The 17828-nt window shown below is 36.4% G+C and overlaps 1 protein-coding gene across 1 annotated transcript in view; it reads right to left on the bottom strand.

Moving 5' to 3' along the window:
• The window catches only part of SORBS2 (sorbin and SH3 domain containing 2), a 118231-nt gene that overhangs the window by 8234 nt on the left and 92169 nt on the right, over nucleotides 1-17828 (bottom strand). The window contains exon 21 of the mRNA XM_042781993.1: nucleotides 17232-17432. Within this exon, the coding sequence (XP_042637927.1) occupies nucleotides 17232-17432 (201 nt within the window). The remainder of the gene's footprint in view (nucleotides 1-17231; nucleotides 17433-17828) is intronic.

Below are 17828 nucleotides of genomic sequence, written 5' to 3' on the forward strand. Positions count from 1 at the left end.
AGAAGGCTGGCAGTTCAAACCTACCAGCCACTCCTTGGAAGGAAGATGGGGCAATCTACTTCCGTAGTGATACTGCCTTGGAAACCCAAGGAGGAGTCACTATGAGTCGGATCTGACTCCATGACACATAACAACAACAACAACAACTTTCCCAGTCTTCTTTCTCAGTCTTGGGTTCTACTTTCTAATGACTACAGAATAGTATTCTTTACATATATGTATATGTATATCATAGTTTTCTTAACCATTTCTTTCACTCTTTTTTGAAATTAAGATTGCTCTAATATAAGTCGGGGCTGACTCGACGGCATACAACAACAAACAACAACAACAGTCTTATCCAGTTATCATAAATAATAATGCAATAAATATTTTTATGCAAAGAGCTACTTTCTTCATTTGAACATTTCCTTAGAATCTATTTTCAGGGGTAAAATTTCTGGCCAATAAGTATGCATTAAAGCCACATGATTTTGAAATTACTGGTGTTAACCATTCAAAAAACTATGTATTTAAATGTAACTTTTATAAACCTAATATGCTATATTTCAAATCATATACCCAGATAACTACTATTCTCTCACAAAAGCAATTCTAGCACCATTTGCAATACATAACAAACCTGTAAGTAGGAAAATACTGTTCTTGTCTTAAAACAAAATTTTTGTAAAATATGTTTCATTTTGTCCTAAAAATAGTGTGCCTATTTCCATGTATTTAAAACATTCTAACACTTAAAAAATTGATTACCATCTTAACTGACATTGTAATGCCTGACAAACTGGTTGGTCTAATTTCATTGCTTTCTTATGTTAAAATATGGATGCTGTTCTTGTGTGCTGTTGAGTCTATTTAGAGCATACTGACCCTGTGTGACAGAGTAGAACTGCCCCATGGGGTTTTCTAGACTATAATTTTTATGGGAGCAGATCACCAGGTCTTTCTCCCTCAAAGCTGCTAGGAAGTTTAGAACTGCCCACTTTTCTGTTAGCAGCTGAGCACTTAGCTGTTGTGCCACCAGGGCCCCTAAAATATAGCTACAACCTTAAAAATAAATTGTTCATTAATATAAAGCAATGTACTTTTAAAGTATCACCTTTTAGTTATCATCATTAAAATTCTACTAGCTTAGTTCCTTCAAGTTAATCCACCGCATAAATCTTTTAAATTAATTATACCTTTGACAATTTTGAAAATCGGACTATTCCTATAAGCATATATGGATGGCTTCCTTAATTCTATAGACTTGTGTGTCAAGAACTTGTGTTCACGGCTGTATCAGCTAGTATATTCTTGCTTTTAGCCATCTTTTCCAATATGTCTTTTCCTTACTTCCATATCTTTTAAAATAAACTTTTATTTCCCTCAATTATCTGTCTTCTATACTGTTCATTTATTTAAAATATTTGTCCACCAGAGAAATATGTCCCACTAATATTTATTTACGAGGGTGCATGTGTGTCCTTCTGTTGTTCTGGTTTTGGCATTAAGCTTGGCGATGCACCTCAACTTTTTTATCTTTGAAATGAATAAGTTTGACAAGACGATAAGATCTTTCCCCCTCAAGGAATCCACACTTCCACAAATATATTTGTTACTATGTAAAGAAACCTGTCATCGACTATACACATTTACTTGTCAGAGAACTGTGACAACTACATTTGTCGGTTAGTTCTCTTGTGTCTCAGCTATGTAAAAACAATAATGATAACAATTCAATTTCATTTTGTAGATCAGTAGACTGAAACCCACAGATATTGAATGATTTCTTAATGTCACAAATAGGTAAAAAGAAAAAACAGAATGGAAATTTTGATTCCCATTCTTTATTGCGTAAAAGATTACTGTCATGGCCTAAGTTGCTAAAAGTCATCATCCTCATTTTGTTCCTCAGGCAAGTTTTTATACTCTCTAAGGAGCTCTGGTAGCATAGTGCCTAAGGCCCTTGACTGCTAACCAGAAGGCTGGCGGTTCAACCTACCAGCCACTCCTCGGAAGGAAGATGGGGCAATCTACTTCCGCAGTGATACTGCCTCGGAAACCCAAGGAGGGGTTGCTATGAGTCGGGTCCGACTCGACTGCACATAACAACAACAACAATGGATAATCAAGGAAATTATCCCAGGAGACTCTTTGCCTTTCTTCTCTGGTGTTATAACCAAGACTTCCAACCAGTTCATTGGGGTTTGACCCCTTGCTGAGAATTTGCATTTCCATCTCCAGATATACTGAATCATAGTCTACATTTTAGTAAGATACTTACAGATCCCCAAGTGATTCCTATGTATACCTGGGGATCTGCAAGAATCACCTGGGGATCTTGTTAAAATGTAGATCCTATTTCAGTATGCACAGACCCTGAGGAAGGAGCTCTGTGACGTCTCTGCACTCTACTGCCACCTAACGGTGAGCAATGACAGCAAGAAGCTAAAGTTGTTTCTGCCTTTGGCCAGTTCTCACCAAGTTCAGCCAGCCGGAATTCATTTAAAAAGGACATTCTAAAGACCGTAGAGGAGCTCTGGTAGCATAGTGCCTAAGGCACTTGACTGCTAACCAGGAGGCTGGTGGTTCAAACCCACCAGCCACTCCTCGGAAGGAAGGTTGGGCAATCCTACTTCCGTAGTGATAACTGCCTCGGAAACCCAAGGAGGGGTCGCTAGGAGTCGGGGCCCGACTCGATGGCAAATAACAACAACAACAAAGACCGTAGGGCCAATAATGTGGAATAGATATTCAACCACTTTTCTGACCATGTTCTTCCTTTCCTATGATTTAAAGTCTTGTCAAGGAATCACTCTTTACGCACAGGTCATGTTCATTTCTTTTTAAAACTATCTACTTTGGTATTTCTAATACTCATAACATCTTAGCAATTTGTGATCAAAATAGAACAGTATATATTTGTGACTTTCAGAGAAGCTTACATGAACTGTGAATTTAAGAAGCTGCTTTTCAAGTTAACACATTACAGTCAGTGTGCTGGAAATTTCGATTGAGAATTCAATCTTTTTTTTTTTTTCCTTGATAAGTCTTAAGAGTACAATAAAAATTAGAAAACCAAAAGAAGCGTCATTGCTGTTTTCATGGAATCCTGAATATTAATATCTTTCTTTGGCAATATAAGAATCATTTCTTTCCGCTTTTCTCTTCTAGTGTTGATAGTTTTTTCAGTGTTGTCAAAAAGTTGATATGAATCACGTTAATTTTAATAGCCAGATCCAATCACAAACCGCTGTTTATGAGGAAGTTGATTTGAAATATCCTGTATTCTCTAGTATCACTAAAACAGGTATTTCCCTGTCTCAGATGATGAGATGGGTCTATCTGAAAGTCATCTCTTTATTTGTGCTTCTGTAGTCTTTTCTGGAGGATTGTTGTTGTTATTTGCCGTCGAGTTGGCCCCGACTCATAGCGACCCCTCCTTGGGTTTCCGAGGCAGTATCACTACAGAAGTAGGATTGCCCAACCTTCCTTCCGAGGAGTGGCTGGTGGGTTTGAACCGCCAGCCTTCTGGTTAGCAGTCAATATGTAATATTAAATAATGTTTAAATAAGCATTGACTAATTTCAAATATTAATGGAGGAAGCTTTGAAAATATTATAAGTAATTCTAAATTTCTTGTAATTTTTTTTCCAGAAAATGTTAGTTGTACTACTTATCCACTAGAATTAGATGGAATTCTTCTAATAACAGTACTGTGTTTATGTTAATAGTCTTATTTTTCCTTTTTTTATTTATGAAGACACAGTTTTGCATAAATCTAACAAAAATAGAGTATTTATGTTCCAGACATATACACTCTAACATACAAACATATAATATAAAATCTGGCAAAGAAAAAAAAAATTAAGGTGGCCAAAGCATACCATCTCATTGACCTATGGGAAATTTATGAATGGGCTCTATCAATTGGGGAAAAAACTTTCTTTGTGTTTTGACTCTGGAAGCCCCTTCAATGAGGTCTAAAAATTTCTACAAATTGAGGAAGATCCCTCTCTCAAAGGTAACAGAAATCTCTGCCTCAGGAACAAAACGTGGTCTTATTACGCCAAGAAGGAGGCATTGTAGCACAATGGTTAAGTGCTCAGCTGCTGAATGAAAGATCTGCGGTTCAAACCCACTCAGCAGCTCTGAAAAAGAAAAGACTTGGTCATCTGCTCCGGTAAAGATCACAGCCCAGGAAACCCTATGGGGCAGTTCTATTCTGTCATATATTGTATTATATTATATATATTATTTATTATATATATTATATAATATTATTATATTATTACAAGTTGGAATCCACTTGATGGCACATGACACCATTATGCAAAACAAAAAGTACAAAATAACATAATACAAAGAAGTATTTACATTTTTAAAAAGTGGAAAAGGAACATTTCTTTGAAATCAAGTCCTTAAGAACTTGAAATGCTGAGCCTTGGTTATTTACGCACCATTTAAGTTCAAACTGGGCTGCATTAACATAGTAATGGTGACAGGAATCTTGACTTATGCAGAGATGGAAAATTCCCTAACTCTTTAGTTGCATTCCTCAGAACTGACACTGCCATTTAGAATCCATTCATTTTAAAATGCTGTAGATATGGTAGAACTAAGTAGCTAAGGGAAAGTGATTTGATCTTTAAGTTAAATCAAAGCTGCCATAAAGTTGGGGTACCCAGAGTCCACAGCATCAATGTTGGGGGATGGGGTGAATACAACACCAATCAGCAGAGCAACACAGTATTTTGAGACAAAGATTACAGATTGAAAAAAAAAAAATTAAATAAGCTGAATGACACAGATGCGAACATACTGGAAGTGAATGGATTCAGTATATGATTGGCAACTGTTTTGATTTTTGTCCTAATGACAATGACTAGAAAGCAATTTACGTAGAACAATTGTGCAGAAGCATGAGACAGATGCAGAAAACAACACACACTCTTATTCATATAGTGGAGAAGTTGGTCATGTCTTTTTGTATTTTGGAAATCCCACACATAACGTTCCTTTTTAGGAAGCACATTAGCTCAGGAAGGAGCTCTGGTGGCTCTGAAGTGCCTAAGGCATTTGACTGCTAACCAGAAAACTGGCATTTCAAACCCACCAGCCGCTCTTTGGAAGGAAGATTGGGCAATCTATTTCCATAGAGATACCACCTCAAAAACCCAAGGTGGGGTTCCTAGGAGTCGACTCTACTTGACAGTGAGTTTGGTTTAGTTTTTGGAGAGAAGGGTGGCTAGGGTGTCTGCCATAAGGCACACGGTTCCGACCCTACCCTGTGGGAACTGCTGAGCCCTCGGACCGGTGAGCCGCAGGACCTCCTAGACATCACTGGGCTACGTGGAGGCTTACCCAGGACAAATAGCTCTCTTTTTAAATCATCCTGGAAAAGCCACAAGAAATTGGTTAGTTATTGTCTTCAAGACTGAACCTTCAGGGGGGTTTTCCCTGCTTTGTTTATTCCATGCACAGGCAGCATGCCAAACCCCTGAATAACAGCTGTGCAGGAAGGGTTAACAGGCTGCAGATAGCACCTCTGGTTGCTTCACAGAGTTTCCACACCACAGGCATCAGTTGCTGCTTTAATAACAGGACTCACAGGCACAGCAGAGAAAGACTTATAAAGAGACGTTGCTTAGAGAAGACATTTGAATGCAGTATAGATGTCTAAAAACACAGACCAGAAATTTTACCTCTTCACTAGAAGGCTTAAGAATTGTGTTCAGGACATCCTCAAATCTGACCTGTTTTCTTTGAGCTTATTTGAACAGATGCAAGGCAAGACATCAAATTTCATAAAAAGTGTCAAACATTTGTTGGAGATAAGCTTTTCTAACAAAACACATAAGAAGAAAATACACCTTTTTTTTGGGGGGGGGAATGGTGAAATATAATTAAATATTGCCACTATATGTGACTTGTGATTATTTTGGTATTCGATCAAAGTGAGATTTTTGATGTGACAGTGAATAGACTAAGTTTTTTTTTTTTTTTTTGGTGTGTGCGCACACATCTCTATTTCATCACTATAATGGACAATATCTAGCAACATATTTGCTTTGGGTTAAGAACACTTTAGCATTTGGAAAGACTTTTAAATAAAAGCATGTGGTTTTTCTTAACTCTCATTTAGGAAAATTTTCATAATCATTGGTATGAAATTGATTGAGCTGAATCATTGATTGAGCTGCAACTGCCAAGTCTGGGGATGAATACATTAGACATGTTTGCTTAAAGGTTGTGGGAGAGAATGTCTGATGTTCTCTGACCCTCGTTCGCTTCTTCATCCTCAGTAATGGAATTTCGGAGGTTAAGGAGGCACATGGCTTTTCTGAATAAAGACTGAATTCTCTGATGTCTCTTGTACCTGGATGTGCTCATATGACTAAATTCTAACAGACAGGATATAAGTGCAAGTCACATGTGCAATTTTTGGAAAGTAGCCCTCAAGGGCCTAGCCTTCCTGGGGCTAAAATGAAAAAGGCAATGCTGAGGCTGGAGCAGGTATCTTGGACCACACAGTGGAAGCTTCTTGTCGAGGATGGGGAAGAGCCAAACTAAAATGGAATCTCCTGGTTTCTCTCATGACTGTGCAGCCACCATACCACTCCTGAATGTCCTACATTTATGTGTGAGAGAAATATACTTCTATCTTGTTTAAGCTATAATTATTTTGAGTTTTATGGTTCTGCGGCCATCCCAATCTAGACTAGTACAAGGGTTCTACCAATGCCAAGGGATACGGAGTGATTTTCTTTGGAAAAGCACTATTGAGCTTTTAGGATTATGTGGACAATAATAGCTTGAAAGATTGCTTGAATATATAGGAAGAATCAGGGTCGAATTTCATATTGAAAACTGTTCAAAGGGGTCACCTACTGATGGACTTCTTTTGGGTGATGATGCTTTTGGGTAATTGAGTTTCTTGGAAGGAACTCAAGATAGAGCCTTTATCTCTCTTCATAAAGAGCTCCCACTGCAAATTGAATTCAAGTCCTATTAGTCTCTTTTACAAAATACTCTCTTGAATGGAATTAGAAGCTTCCGCTTATAGTAGAACAGAAAATTATAATAATTGCTACGAAGAGAACACTTTAAAAAAAAAAATGCTTGAAAGACTATAGAAAATTTTGAATTTTGGTTTATATATCAAATCCCTAATTTATGAACATTTCAGTTTTCTATAACCCATAAAGTGAAATTAATTTTACTTTTATGGAAGGTTTTGTATTGAATATGACAGGTTTTCATTCGTCTTGGTAATTATTTTAAAATAATAAAATTACATTAAATTAACGTATTTTAAGTAAATAACAGTTGATTGTTGTTATCTGCCATCAAGTCGGACTGACTGGTAGCAACCCCTCCTTGGGTGTCTGAGGCAGTATCACTAGGGAAGTAGATTGCCCAACCTTCCTTCCGAGGAGTGGCTGGTGGGTTTGAATCGCCAGCCTTCTGGTTAGCAGTCAAGTGCCTGAGGCACTATGCTACCAGAGCTCCTAAGAGTTGTTAGGGGTTGAGAAATATATTATTGTAATGATAACATGGATACTATCCTAAGCTTGGGAGCTCTAGTGGTGTAGTGCCTAAGGCATTTGACTGGTAACCAGAAGACTGATGGCTCAAACCCACCAACCACTCCTCGGAAGGAGCAATCTACAAATTGTTACCCCAAGGAGGGGTTGCTATGAGTCGGATCCCACTAAATGGCAGTGGCGTTCCAAAAAAAAAAAACAAAACAAAACAAAATTCACCGCAGTTGAGTCAGATCCTACTCATAGCGACCTCTCCTTGTGTTTCCAAGGCAGTATCACTATGGAAGTAGCTTGCTCAACCTTCCTTCGGAGGAGTGGCTGGTGGGTTTGAACTGCCAGTCTTCTGGTTAGCAGTCAAATGCCTTAGGCACTATGCCACCAGAGCTCCTATGAAGCTTATTTTAACATTGTTAAAATGTTAATTTTTCTCTTTGTTTCCAGTGATAGGTTACTATCTTTCTTTGCAATGAACATACTTGAAATGGAAGAAATAGGAAGCAGCTTAAAAGATTGAAATGACACAAGTCATTGTGTCAGATGTGAGGTTAAACTGAAGAATGGCCTAGGATTTGGAATTGATTCAATTTGTATCTATAAATATAAATTTACAAATATATGTAATTCCAGTCTACTTCTTTCTATAAATAGAAAAAATAAATGTACTAATTTTTTAAAAAATCAATGAAAGATTAAAAATTAACAGTTGCCCCAAATATGAGATAAAATAGAGAACAAACAACTGCATTTTTCGATAGTTAGATATTTGATGTAGTTAATAAAGTATTTTTTAAAACAATATAGTTATTTTGAATGCCTTGATATTCTGCAAATGAGTAAAACCTAAAGAAAGTACAAGATGAGCTTGGTTCTTCCAGGGGAGTAAATCGGTTTGAATTCTGGTTTTGGCCTTGATATGGAGAGTCCTATATCTCTTTAACAACTCAGTAGTTAAAAGTGGGGAATAAATAAAAGTAAAACCAAAGAAGGAGGGGGGGAAAAAAGAAAATGATTAGCTTTAGAACACCATATAAAGTACCATTATTTAAAATTTTTCCTCATCTCTGCCAGCTATGTTGAAAACTCAAAGGACATAGAGCAAGTAGTCTTTAAAGCATTCCATGTTTTTCAAAAATTACTTTCATACTTAAGAAGAATTCCCATAGACAGGCTATTTTGGTGGATGGATTTGATGTTGGGGAGTTTGAAGGTTGCCTATGTGACATTTTTCAGGTGTTGGTGCTTCCTACTATGGAAACTTGACTCTATGTAATTTTTCGCTCATCAGCAGAGACTCTCGCTCCAAGTTCAAAAGGCTGAAAATGAGGATGTTATTATTTGAAGTCAATGCACTTTTGTCCAGAGGGAAAGGTTTCAGGATCTTTATCAGCACAGAACCAAACTTTTCTAAGATGGACGTATTTCATGCTGTGATTATCATTAAAAGTATGTCTACCTAAACTAGTTGCAGTGGAGTAAATTCTGACTCATGGAGACCCCATGTGCAGCAGAGTAGAACCGCTCCCTAGGGTTTTCAAGGCCTTTTGGAAGCAGACTGTCAGGCCTTTCTCTCAAGATGCCTCTGAGTATGTTTGAACCACCAACCTTTCGGTTAGTAGTTGAATGTGTAACTATTTGCACCACTCAAGAACTCCTTAAAGGTACACTTAGGAGAAGTTAAATACCAGCAAAGTTGCTAGCCTGCAAGTCTCAGAAGCTTTGTCAACTGCTATAAAAGTAGTGCCATTCCCATAGCCTTATTAATTTGTTTCAGTTTCGTGGAAGAACAAAGCTTACGACAGTCAATGCCTCAGGCTTTGCTGAACCTGCTGATGGGCAGGAAATGATGTAAGGCAAGAAGCAAGCTAAGAAGTAGCAGAGGATGATAGGCACCTAACTGATGTCTTTGAATGGGATGGCTCTCATGCAGACTTTCAACTTTTAAAAAAATCCAGCTAGTTCTTTTTATTCTGCTAAAATTTTTAGTTCATTTATCCTCAACAAGGGTATAGTTGGTATGCAAATACATCTTTTAAAATTTTGGGGTAGAGGCCATGCTAATGATGTTAAAAGTTAGCAATAAGTATTTATATCCCTTTTTAGATGTTGTGAGATGGCACAAATCTAAAAATTCACATCTAATTAATTCAGTGCATCTAAAAACATGCAATAAACCACACTCAAGATGCAGTTACCTTTAATTTTGGTGAACTTATCTCCTGTTGGTAAGAGTATTTAGTGAGGAGAGGAGGTGATGAGTAAGGCTGGGTAAGCTGAGAAAGTGTGACCAGTTCAGAGACAGAAGCTGAGGGAGAATGAAATGGAAGGGAGGAAAGTGGACATCTGGGAAAAGGTGTAGTCGTTCCATCTTCTGAAGAAAATGAAGGTGGCTTAAACATTGAGGAAAGACAACATGTGATTATCTTGTGGCCAAGTGAGTTCATGGTCTTTAGAGAATATCCGGGAACATAAATAATTTTAAAGTTACCAAATACCTTGGGAAGTGATATTTATAACAAAAGCAATACTTGTTTTGAATTTGATTTGAAACCAGTGGATCAGTTTAATTTTTCTGATGTGCTGGCTGGAGATAAGTGTACCTACATGCTACAATTTCAAAATAGATTTCTATGACAATTCTCCCTAAACGTAAAGGAAAAAAATGGGTCTTTAACTCAGTCATGACTATTTGGAACTTACTTGTAAAGCAGGTCATGATTTATAAATAGCCAGCTTGTTACAGAGGTAGAGAAGTTATGACTTCTTTTGTGTGTAGTGCAAACTGGCTGCAGAATTTGCCTCACTGGCCATCATGCCACTGCTGTGAACTAAGCCACTTACCTAGTTCTCTCTTGAAGACTTATTACATTGAAGAGAAAATTAGTTATTTAAATAATCTCCTAGAAACATATGCAATTTAGCTCCATTGTTAAGTACACACTGTACTGTGTTTTACCCATAAGAAAGCAGGGCTGGCTTCTTCATTTTCAGTGCTTTCTGGGTGTCCTGGAGCCTTATGGCCACCGACACTTGTTTAACTCTAAGAACATCCTGCATAGGTCAAGTCCCTCAACATTTGCTGCAGGTCATATCTCAACAGAAAACCCTGGGATTTTAAAAATAATTTTTTTTTTTTTTTTTGATTTGGCAATAGAGGAGCCATGGAGGAGAAGGAACTTGCAAAGTGGCAAATATGAATTATTCCTTTTGTTTCATAATTTCAAAAGCAATCATATTTGCATTTTAATTCATAAGTTACTTCTTCGTGAGATTAAGATTTTGTTTTTAAGAGAGAAGTTTATGAGTTAAAGATTCAGGGTATTTTCCCCTTTGCTGATTAAGGCCCTTTGTAAGATGATGTGGGACCCAATTCTTAAGTGGTTAGCCACTTGAAGAAAGAAAATGATCACCTCAGAAGAGTCAAAGGGGCCCTGGAGTACTATTTTTCTCCTTTCTCCCTCCCCCCTCCCTCTGTTCCTTCCTTCTTTCCCTCTCCCCCCTCCTCTTTCCTTTTTCAAGTTGCCATTACAACCAAGGTATGGTGCATAATTTTCTCATCCTAGAATTGGGCTCATCTTGGTCCATCAATCTCCTCATTTCTAAAGTGGAGATGACAGTATAACCCAACCCACCTGACTGGAGTACAAAGATTAAAGACGTGGAGTTCTTCAAATAGTAAGACACTCAGTAAGAGCACAAATAATAGCTATCATCATTAACACTGGAAAATTAGGAAGGCTATATGGTAGCGTGGAAGATCTGGTAGCGTAGTGCCTAAAGCACTTGACTGCTAACCAGAAGGCTGGTGGTTCAAACCCACCAGCCACTCCTCAGAAGGAAGGTTGGGCAATCTACTTCTGTAGTGATACTGTCTCGGAAACCCGAGGAGGGGTTGCTATGAGTTGGGACATAACTCGATGGCACATAACAACAACAACAACATATAAATTATGATTTGTCATATGAATTTACAGCCATAAAGAAATAATGGGATAATATCATGTATTTATGTCATCTTATTAAAATATAGTTTTTTCCACTCAACTTTTCTCCTACCTATGACTTATACAATGCTTGTGTATCTTAATAGAAAAGTTTCTTATATATATAAGGAAACATCTAATATCAAAATGGATGTTTATTAATATGATTAATTATACTAACTAATCATAGTAAGACTGGTTAGTTCTTCAGTAATTAGGCAGAATTAAAATACCTCTTTACTGGTTTTTGCTGTGGTGTAGTCTTCTTTAGAGATCCTAGGATCTGTGGGGGTTGCTATTGGATAGTTTGAGCAGTCAGGTTTTTTCTCCTCTTCCTCTTCTTCAATGTGCAGGATTGGTGTCATCTCTGTGTCTTCATGGTCACACCACAGAGAATCTGGTTTTTGAGATCGTGGTAGCCCTTGTCGGATGCCTAACATAACCCCTTCACAAATTTCCTCATCTTCTTCCCCAATCACAGGGAGGGTTTTGGACAAGAAACCTACACTAGTGTGTGCAGAGGTTACAAATTTATCACCAAAGACTTCAGGTACCTTTTCAGAATCTGAACAGCCCCTTCTCATTTTTTTCAAATCTGCAAATGTTTTTTGAGTTGTCTTTATGTGATCCGGTGGTGGTGTTGCCTCATATGGCTGGGCTGAAACTGAGGTCATAACCAAGGAGGGGCAAGATAACAGAGAGTAAGATGATTGAGCAGGGACAGATGATGACTGCAGTGAGACGAAAGCAGAAGGTTCTTCTTTAATTTCAAGGATGGTGTCCTTTAAGATGTTTGGTTTGGTTTGGTCAACTGGTAAAGTTAAAGCACCAAGCTTCTCTAATTCATCCAAGAAATTGTCTAGGAAAGGTGGTATTGGGGCCAGAGAACTTGCTGGTGTACACCCAGCTGTCAGTGAGAGCCACTCATGGGTGATTCCCTGGAGAGCTCCTTTACCTGGGTCACGTGAAGTTTTGTACATGGGAGGAAGGCATGGTTCACTTGAAGCCAACTTAGAAATAAGCAGCGATGACGAAATAAGAATAAATAAATAAACCAAGAAAGCAACAGTAATGCATCAAAACACAAATAGAGACAGAGATGCAAGAAAGGAGAGATAGTAAATATGAAACATATTTTATGTTATATTCAAGATTTGAAGATACTTTGCTGCATTCAAATACATTAAATCATTAGCACATTAATGAGAAAAATTATATGTAGTGTGAAACTCTATTAGTTTTGGATGGGGTCTTAAATGTCAAATGACAAGATAAGTGGCATCACAGAGATTATGAGGATAAACAATGAAACACTGAGAGGTCTAATTTAATAGTCATCTTCTTTTAAACTAGTGTTCCCCACACTTATTTAGTATCGTATAAATGACTCTGAGCTCATACTAATGTAGAAAATCAACAGCTAAGCTTTTTATTCCTTAGATTTGGTTAGTATTCTTTCTTGCTGCAGTGGTGCCAATTCTTTTGAACTTTCATAAGTATTAAACTCATGAGGATGGGTGAGATTGCAAGGTGATTACAACATATGGCTTAAAATATTTTTAGACCATTTTACAGTAATACATTTCTAAATGAAGAACTTCTGAAAAATAATTTGTCAGGAACAAAACCTATGATCAGAAGGAAGCTGAACTTACAGAACTACTACTTCAAAGTCGAGAAAAAATCAAAGTAAATGTTTACATAGCAAGGAAGCATATGATGTTAATGGGTATAAACTTCTAAGCCTCCCATTCTCTCCCAAGAGCTTGACATTTGATGTAAACCCATGGAGATGCAATCTACAAAGCATAATCTCCTGACGTAAAAATACACTTCTGTATATTTTAATAATATTGATGTATTTTGCATCTTTTAATCAAAATGGTAAATTTAAATTTTTATGTAAATGCATTAAAAGTGGGTCTAGAAATGCTGTCTTGTAAGGTTCTAATAGGGAGCCCTGGTAGCATAGTGCCTAAAGCACTTGACTGCTAACCAGAAGGCTGGCGGTTCAAGCCCACCAGCCACTCCTCAGAAGGAAGATGGGGCAATCTACTTCTGTAGTGATATTGCCTCGGAAACCCAAGGAGGGGTTGCTATGAGTCTCGCTATGAGTTGGGTCCGACTCAACAGCACATAACCACAACAACAGCAACAAGGTTCTAATAAATCTCTCTCTTGTTGCTGAACTAGAAAGAATGTCATATATTTTACACATAAAAACCTCCAGAGATGTTGGTGAATGACTGTATACTTTAGCTCTTTCCAGCTAAATAACTTTGGTTTGGAAAGAAAGAAATCTTCAAGAATGATTTTGGAGATGCACTTTCTAGTTGATAGTTTGGGATATTTCATACATGCAGTAAACATTCTCAGTCCTTGGGCCTTATGTACTTCACAGCATGGTGCATTAATGCCTTCCTCACTGACTTCTGCTTCCTATAGCAGGAATAAGGCATTTGTTGAGTTTATTTAGCTGTTCTTCTTCTTCTTCTTCTTCTTTTTTTTTTTTTTTTTTTGGTTTGTTTGTTTGTTTTTAAAGGAAATATATCATCATGAAGCTGGATAAAATGGCACAGAGTGTCACAAAACTCATTTGAGCATCTGAACACAAGATTAAGGACTAAAGGCTGCTTAGCACCTGATATAAAGGGAGGGTGTCCATGTGGTTTCTCCTGGGTAGATACCCATCCCTATCAAGTCCTATGGGAACTGAACTTGTAAGAACTTAGAAATTATCTACATCCCATTTGGTAATCTAGATAATATATTTTTTTTAATTGGCTAGAGCCCTATGTTTTACAACAGAAAGGTTTTTTGTTTATTAACTAGATTTTGAAAATCTGTGAAATATGCAGTCATTCAAGCTTACTACTTTTTCACTTTCCATTTCTGTCAAGGATAGGAATATTAATATTATGGGGATGAGGAAGAAAGATCTTTAAATTCCAGTATCTTCATTACTACCACCACCACTACTAATGCAGTGCTGTTACCACTGATGTCACCAATACACACGTTAACAGGTTCGAAGTGCTTAGCTTTGTGATGAACTTGATTTGACTGACAGTAAAATTAAGTGATCTATAATACTTATATCACAAAAATGTATCCATTACACAAAAATCATACAATTACCTTGTCTCCCACAAGCAATAGAATTATATTTTACTGTGCTATAAAAGCAGAGGTCACAGAGATAATATCAATTTATGTCTGAGTTTCTTCTAACGCAGAGTGAATCCATGAAGCAACATGATTTTAGTACTATTATGTCAAAGAGTGATTCATAAATCATTTAATGAGCTCCTTCTTCTGTTAGCAAATAGCAGTTAGAAAATAGAATATAGGATAGAAAACAGCTGGTGTATTTTAGATGTCACCCTTTAGAAGTATATATTGAACTAAAATGATTCAGTTTAATTCTCTATTGGGAAGATTTCTTCATTAAGCCAGTGACATTTTAATATGGATTACTAGTTGGGATAAAACAATCAGTATTTTTTTTCCAATTACAAACGTAAGTTTTTCAACATACTTTTTCCCCAGCAGTGGTAATAAAACTAATTCATTATGTGTCAAATTTATATATTTCTTTATATATAAAATTTAAAATCTGGTATTATAAAAAAATCTAGGAATCTATACATTTAAATCATATTCACAACAAATATTTTAAACATTATGATGTAAAATATTCTATTGTCCTTGTTAACTAGGACACTATAGAAGAATTCCTTAAATGCTAAATGCCCTCTGTAGATACATGCTTATTCTTTCTTATAAAATGCTATTGGATGGCATCAGTGTCTTTGAAATGTATCTGATAGTTCTTTTAAAATAAATGAATGGTAGCTAAGACAAGTATATTTACTACTAGTAGATGAAGATTCTTATCTATTCTCTTTTTCAGAAGAAACTGCTGAAGAAAGGGTGCTGATATCTGTGCTAAGCTTGGGTAGTGAAGTAAATATACTAAAGAAGGTTGTGGAACACTTATAATCAATCAAACAAAATTGGACTGTACCAAACTGTTCCACTAGTCAATGCTGTAGGATTGAAAGCAATTATTCTATAACTGAAACCCAGTTTTCAAAGAGGATGGGAGTAAATAAAATACCTAGCCATGGAGTTGTAACAGGAAAATTATTCTCTTAGGATAGTGGATTCTTAGATCATTTATTTATGTAACAACCTTTACCTGATACTGATTTTCTAAGAGTAGTTTAGGTCTCCTGGGACACTTATTTAGTTAGTTATTCTTTTAAATTGTACTTTGGGTGCAAATTTACTAAGCAAATTTGATTTACATCCAACAGTTCATGCACATTTGATTTCACTGCCCAATTATCATCCTTGGCCATAAAAACTCTCCTCCCCTCTGGTCCCTGTGACTACCCCCTCCCTGTGCCCTTCTTAACTGTCCCTTCTTCTGTCCAGCCTTCCCTCTAGGTGAATGCTGCCCCTTTGGTGTCTCATGGCTGATTGGTTCTAAGGGGTACATCTCCCTATAGTAGATGGGTGTATCGTCCTGAGGTAGGTGTTCTGCATGTAGGTCTTTCTACTGTTGGGCTGAGAGCCAATCCATGGAAGTGAATCCATTTCTAGGCCTGAAGGGTAACCCAGGGCCATAGTCTCAGAGGTTCCACCAGTCTCTATCTGACCAGTAATTCTGGTCATTTTTGTGTTTTTGAATGGGGACACTGTCTTGAGATGATCTTGCACTGGAACATGAATTCATATTTTAATAGTATCTCATATGTTGATTTTATTTTGCTTATTCTAGATGGTTTGTTTTTCCATGTCCCAGCCTTGATCTCAATTGAAATAATAAATTATGAAACTTAATAAATTTTAAAAAATGTTGGGACATACTTACACTATTTTAGAAGCAAATTTTCTGCAATTTAAAGTTTTATACTTTGAAATCAATGAAAAGGAGAATGAAAACCCTAAACAACATGCCTAAAGAGAACAGAATATATTCTAAGTCAACAGAAATTTAAGAAGAGATTTACATTGTGCGAATGAAAGTAGAATGGTCTGTTCTATTTATTGAATTCAAGAAGCAATGTTCTTTTCAAAGTACATATTGAAAAGGATAATTAGCTACTAGCTCAAGTGAGACAGTAGAACTGGCACATAATTGTCCTAAAACTAATAACCTTGAAGACTTCTAGTAACCCAAGACATTTTCATTTAAATTAATAAACAAACTGACTTACAGATCCTAATGAAAGATTTTCGCTCTAACTCTCCATCTTTATAAGGAACAAAAAGACTTTTATAGAATTGTATCAATCTAATACCAGGTGTTCTTGAGATAAACCACTTTGGGAAAAAAAATATATATCTTCAGCAAAAAAATCAAACTTTAGAAAATAAATTTTTAAAAACTTGAATAATAAGTTTGAGAAAACATATATACATAGAGAAGTACAGATATATATCACATAAGTGTTTATGTTACTAATGGTTCATCTTTCTTTTTCAATATTTTATCTTGAAAATGGAATTGTGAAATCAAGCATTAAACCATTAAACTAGTGCCTACTGAAGAAAAATAAAATTGCAATTGTCATGGCACTCACACACTTAGAAACATATACAAATGCTTTTCTTTGCAATAGATATGAAGTTCTAGTCTAATGTCCTAAAATCACCTACTGATTATCTTACTACAAGATCTCAAATGTTTTGCTAATATGTTAGAATATCTTCTTACCTTATTTGAACTTAAGCTGTGAATTCTATCACTAGAATAGCTGTGGGGTATTGGAGGGTCAGGATAGTCATCAGCACCTTTTGTATTCTTCTTGATGACTTCTACATAGGAAACAGGGAAGATGCCTTGTCTGTTGGTTCCTGGAACTTTACCTTCATACCAGTTCTGATCAACTCTTTTAAGAAGAATAACTCTATCTCCCTGTAATGAATATAAGGACATGCATCATAAAAAGAGAAGTGATAACCTGCAAAAAATAATTACTGATGATTTCCAATATATAATGTTTTTTCCAATTGGGAGATGTCTTATAACTCAAGTTTTTATTTAATCAAGGAAATGCAAGTAAGATTTCTGAGCTTATTCTCAAATGACAGCTTGTCTACATATATACAATTTAATCATCCATTCACAAATCAGAAGCTTGCCTAAGGATGTTTGGCTAATTGAAGATGGGCTCATACATATTCATACTGTTAGTGTGTGAATTGACTTGTCTGAGTTATTTAAAATTGGAATAGTTTACCAGGAAATGTCTCAATGACATAATCCTGTCACTAACAGGTTCCAGGAAATGATCTTTTTTTTTGGGGGGGG

This window comes from Orycteropus afer, unplaced genomic scaffold (genome assembly GCF_000298275.1).
Source record: "Orycteropus afer afer isolate SDZICR_OR568_19922 unplaced genomic scaffold, OryAfe1.0 scaffold00215, whole genome shotgun sequence".
Classification (NCBI taxonomy): Eukaryota; Metazoa; Chordata; class Mammalia; order Tubulidentata; family Orycteropodidae; genus Orycteropus; species Orycteropus afer.